The sequence below is a fragment of the Pteropus medius genome, unplaced genomic scaffold, assembly GCF_902729225.1.
Source record: "Pteropus medius unplaced genomic scaffold, Ma_sr-lr_union100, whole genome shotgun sequence".
Classification (NCBI taxonomy): domain Eukaryota; kingdom Metazoa; phylum Chordata; class Mammalia; order Chiroptera; family Pteropodidae; genus Pteropus; species Pteropus medius.
The window spans coordinates 38,431-42,822 of NW_024354532.1; the positions used below are offsets into that span (position 1 = coordinate 38,431).

The 4,392-nt window shown below is 55.1% G+C and overlaps 1 protein-coding gene across 1 annotated transcript; it reads left to right on the forward strand.

The window, feature by feature from the left end:
* LOC120596572 (DNA dC->dU-editing enzyme APOBEC-3G-like) lies at positions 1-3,452 on the forward strand. Its single transcript, XM_039855045.1, has 5 exons — positions 1-76; positions 610-754; positions 1,955-2,237; positions 2,675-2,799; positions 3,065-3,452. Exons 1-5 carry the CDS (start codon positions 48-50, stop codon positions 3,077-3,079), a joined length of 597 nt encoding a protein of 198 aa, XP_039710979.1. The 5' UTR covers positions 1-47; the 3' UTR covers positions 3,080-3,452.
* Positions 3,453-4,392: the final 940 nt, after the last annotated feature.

The following is a 4,392-nucleotide window of genomic DNA, read 5'->3' on the forward strand; positions in this document are numbered from 1 at the left end:
AGGCTGTGACCAGGAGGAGAAGCAGAGGACGGTGAAGGGACTGAGACATGGCGGCCGGCCCAGCACCCGAGGCCAGGTATCACCCGGCCCCTGCAACACCCCAACTCCTGAGCCCCTCCTCCAGGTTCCCTGATGGGGACTCGCTGTACCCCAGGGGCTGCTCTGCTGGTCCCTCCCTCCTGATGGACCTTCTGTGTCCGTCTAGGATCTCTCAGCTGATGGGCACTCTGCCTGTCCCAAGAGAAAAGGGTGCCAAGTGTTCACATGAAGCAGGGACATGGGCCAGCGGGACAAATGTGAGATGGCGATGCCAGGAGCGGTGACCAGCCCAGTGCAGGGGGAGCCTCGACAGAGGCTCGGACACCGTGCAGTGCCCCTGGGGGCCGAACCTGATGAAATGACCAGGCTGGTTTCTCCAGGAGCCTCGGGTGGGGTCAGAGAGGAGGGCAGGTGGCTGTAGCAAAGCGAGTGGATGCCCATCCTCTATGGGTCTGGCTGGGATGTGGGATGCATGGGGAGATCATGGTGAAGGGGAAGAGGTTTGGGGTGGAGGAGAGGAGCAGAAGGACGTGCTCCATGTCTCTGGGTTCCCCCCTCCTGTGTCCACAGACCCCTGATGGATGAACAGACCTTCCTTGATAACTTCAGTCATCTGAATTACCTGAATGAGACCTACCTGTGCTATGAGGTGGACCGCATGCAGGACGACCTCTGGATCCCACTGGATGAGTACAAGGGCTTCCTGCGCAACAAGGTGACTGACCAAAGCAGGCAGGACACCCTGATCCTGGGATGTTCAGGGAGAAGGTTCTCAGTGCACACGGGCTGTCCTCAAACCCGTCGCTATTGGTCTCCACAGCTGCTGTGGCTCTGTCTAGAGTCAGGTGTGGCAGCTTCTGCTGTGATGGTTGGCTTTGAGCCACACATCGTAAACCAGCTCATGGTTACAGGGAATGTCCAGAGAGCCCAAATTCTCCCTGTCTGTCCGTCCGGTCACTCCCGGGAGATCTTGGCCAGGGTGCTGGTCACGCAACTGCATTGCCTGCTGCGCTTGGCCCAGGGGTGCCCCACCGACCCCCAGGTTCCCGGACACACCCGCCACGGGCTCTGTACTAGCCCAGTTGGCAGGATTCGTCATCGTACCTGAGTCCCGGCTTGCAAATCCTTCCTTCTAAAGGTTGGGCAAACCTCTATGATGCTATGAGCTGCACATGACATTCATCTAATTTCCCAGACACCACGCCCTTGGCACCCCTCACCCCATTCCTCTGTGCACAGCGAGCCCTTTCAGCAGAGTGTCTCGACTGCGCTCAGCACAAGGCGTGGTCCAGAGTAGAAGCCTGCAGAAGTGTTGGTGCACAGGTGGACGTGGGGACAGGGAAGTAGGTGGAGAGCTGGGTAAATCCCCTCTGAGAGAAGCACCCACTTCTGTGGCATCAGGCTCATGACCCTGGAGCTCACCTGGCCTTCACCCTCCGTCCTCAGCCCTTCACCTCCTCCCTGCAGGGCCAGACTAGGTGGGGCTCCTGCAGGCAGAGCCCTCGGGCGCTAACTTAGAGGAGCTACACACACTCTGGAATCAAGATGCGTCGTATTTAATGCAATAGTTTAAAAATTAAAATTCATGCGAATTCCACGATGAACGAAATATCAGCAACGGAAATGAGGACCGAATAGTTACAGAGCCACGAGGAGCCATCGTTTGCTGATGTCTATTAGAAAGTCACCTCTGCTGATCTGGCCCTTGGTAAAATGCTGATATTGTTTATCGTGAGGCTGGTCTCACATTTGACCATGTCAATACTGCCTTGAAATATCATGCATTTTGATGCTGAGCTGTGTTTCCCCTTCTATTTTGTGCTGAAGGCCTGTGCCCCACCTGCCTCACCCTGGTCCCAATGTCCACCTGGTCACAGTCAATGACAGAACACTTTTCTCCCTCTTCTGTGCCCAGAGTAGTTACAGGACATGGGAACGGCGTCACGCAGAGCCGATCTTCCTGGAGCGGTTGGCTTCTTGGAATCTGGACACTGAGCTGCGCTACAGGATCACTGTTTTCATCTCCTGGAGCCCCTGCCCAGACTGTGCCAATGACCTAACTAAATTCCTGAGAGAGAACAGACACGTGAACCTGCGCATCTTCGCTGCCCGCATCTATGACTGGTATCAGGGCTATGAAGCCGGGCTGCGCGCACTGAAGGCGGCTGGGGCCGAAGTCGCCATGATGACATTCCAGGGTCAGCACGGGAGTCATGGGGGGTGGGTTTGAGGTCGGCCGGTGAGGCCTTGGGAAGTTGCTAGAAAGAGGCGGGCAGGATGAGAATCCCAGGTGGAGAAGCCTGGTAGCTGCCAGCAGAAGGGGCGCTGGACTCTGGGAGGACTGGGGAGTGGACCTGAAGACAGTGCAGGGGAGGGAGGTGGTGCTGGGAGCGGGGGAGGGGCGTAGATCTTCACGAAGGACTTAGGGGCTTCCTGAAAGCGTATGATGGGGCCACCTCACACTCCTGTTGGAATAAATACAGGCGTGATGAGCTAGGTCCCAGGGAAGAAGCGAGAAGGGAGGCAGTGGAATTATGATGGGGAAAGTTCGTCTCTAAGAGGCAGACACTCTGTGCTGCTCCCCGTTCCCCAGGGCTGGAGCTCACCCTTACCCCACCCGCTTCTGCTCTTTCAGAGTTTGAGTACTGCTGGAAAAATTTTGTGGACCACCAACAGGATGAGGATAAAGCCTTCCCGCCCTGGGATAACCTGGTTCTAAAGAGTGAAGGACTATCTCAGAGGCTGGCGGGCATTCTCCAGGTGAGGGCTCCGCCCTCCCTGCTGCCCCCCTGCCTCCTCCCACCTCCCCTTCTCTCCCTGAGCCTTTCCTTCCCTTTGCTCAGAGCCTCCTCTGGGTCACCTGCTCCCTCCTGGGGCACCAGCTGCATCCCTCCCTTCCCCTCTCACAAGGAGTCTGAGCTTCCTCACCTCCTTGTGTCCCTCCTTCCTTCCTTGTCTCTGTCTCTGCCCCGGACCTCGTCCCTGTTCATCTTTCCAACACCCTGCTACGTTCATCTCCTTCCAGAATCAGGAAGACTGAAGGATGGACTTCGATCTCGCTATAGCAGGCTGGAGAGTGCTTTGGAACAGAATAAAACATTTCTGCAAGAAATGGAAACTCGCATCCTCCACCCTCTCTGGATAGATGCAAAGCAACCAGCAAACCGCAACGAGCTATAAGAAATTGTAAATTTAAAAAACCTGATAGATTTATTTTACATTTAACATCCGTTGTTCCAAATATCTATCAGTAAGATTCTATTCAATAGTATCAGAATAATTTTTGATTTTTAGAGAAATAATTATGTATTTTAATTGTTTTAAAGCAAAAGCAATAAAATAAAATGTAAAATTGTTCCCAAACACTTTTCCGTAATGTGTCACGAGGACCAAATAGTGCAATAAACACTTGCGAATGTGCAAATGCCTTTGTCTTTCGTAGGTACCTCCGTGGTGGGGGAGTTGTAGCAGGGCTCACGCTGGTCAAATAAAAATCAGTAACGTTTATAGGAGGGGGACCTGGAATTTAAAAGCCTGGACTCATCGTCAGACTATTAGACGGGCAGCAGCACCGTTTTTGAAACGACGGACGATGCAATAAGAGAAGAGAAAGACGAAGTGTAAACACGGGAAGGAACATTCGAATGGGCAGGTTTAGGGCGGCAGGGAGTTGCCCAGTCCTCAGCCCATTCCCAACTTCACCGTCCTGGTAAGGGAGCTAGAAGGAGGGACTTCCCTGCCACAGGACGACCTCTGCCCTTCACCGCGCCTAGGCCGAAGCGGGCCCCTTCGCAGGCACCAGATGTCTCTCCCGCCAGCATCGCTGTAGAGCCTGGACGGTGCCGAGTGAGCCCCTGGCAGCTGGGCATCCTGCACAGGGCAGCGAAGGCCGCAGGTCTCTCCTCACATGTCAGGGCCCGACCCGTGTCCAACCTCACACGATGACTGCAAGGAGCCGGGGGAGGGGTCATTTCAATTTGAGACACTGGAAGGGTAGAGAGTAAAGGACAGGCGATGACCATGGAAAGGACTGAGTCGAGGAGGGGTCAGGGCTAGAAAGGAAGAACTGACAGACAAGGTCACCTGGACAGATGGAAGCAAAGGAGGGGAGCGGGGTGGACAGGGCCAGTGGGAGGAGGGGACAAATCAGGGTCAGGGGCCAACGAGGAGAAGATGAGGAGCAAGAAGGAGTCTAAGGACAGGACACTGGGGAAGATGGGTCCTGGCAGGGGACTGTGGCTGCCAGGGAAAGAAGCCTGCCTGGAGGAGCTGCAAGTCCACGTTCTTTCTAGGACAAGATAAGGAAGTACGTGAGTTGGTGCCAGCTCCCCTCCCCTGCTCGGCACCACAGGT

Coding starts and splice junctions, on each gene's coding strand:
- LOC120596572 (XM_039855045.1), top strand. CDS start 48: ATGGCGGCCGGCCCAGCACCCGAGGCCAG. Junction 77..609: donor GGCCCAGCACCCGAGGCCAG/GTATCACCCGGC, acceptor CTGTGTCCACAG/ACCCCTGATGGATGAACAGA. Junction 2,238..2,674: donor CGCCATGATGACATTCCAGG/GTCAGCACGGGA, acceptor CTGCTCTTTCAG/AGTTTGAGTACTGCTGGAAA.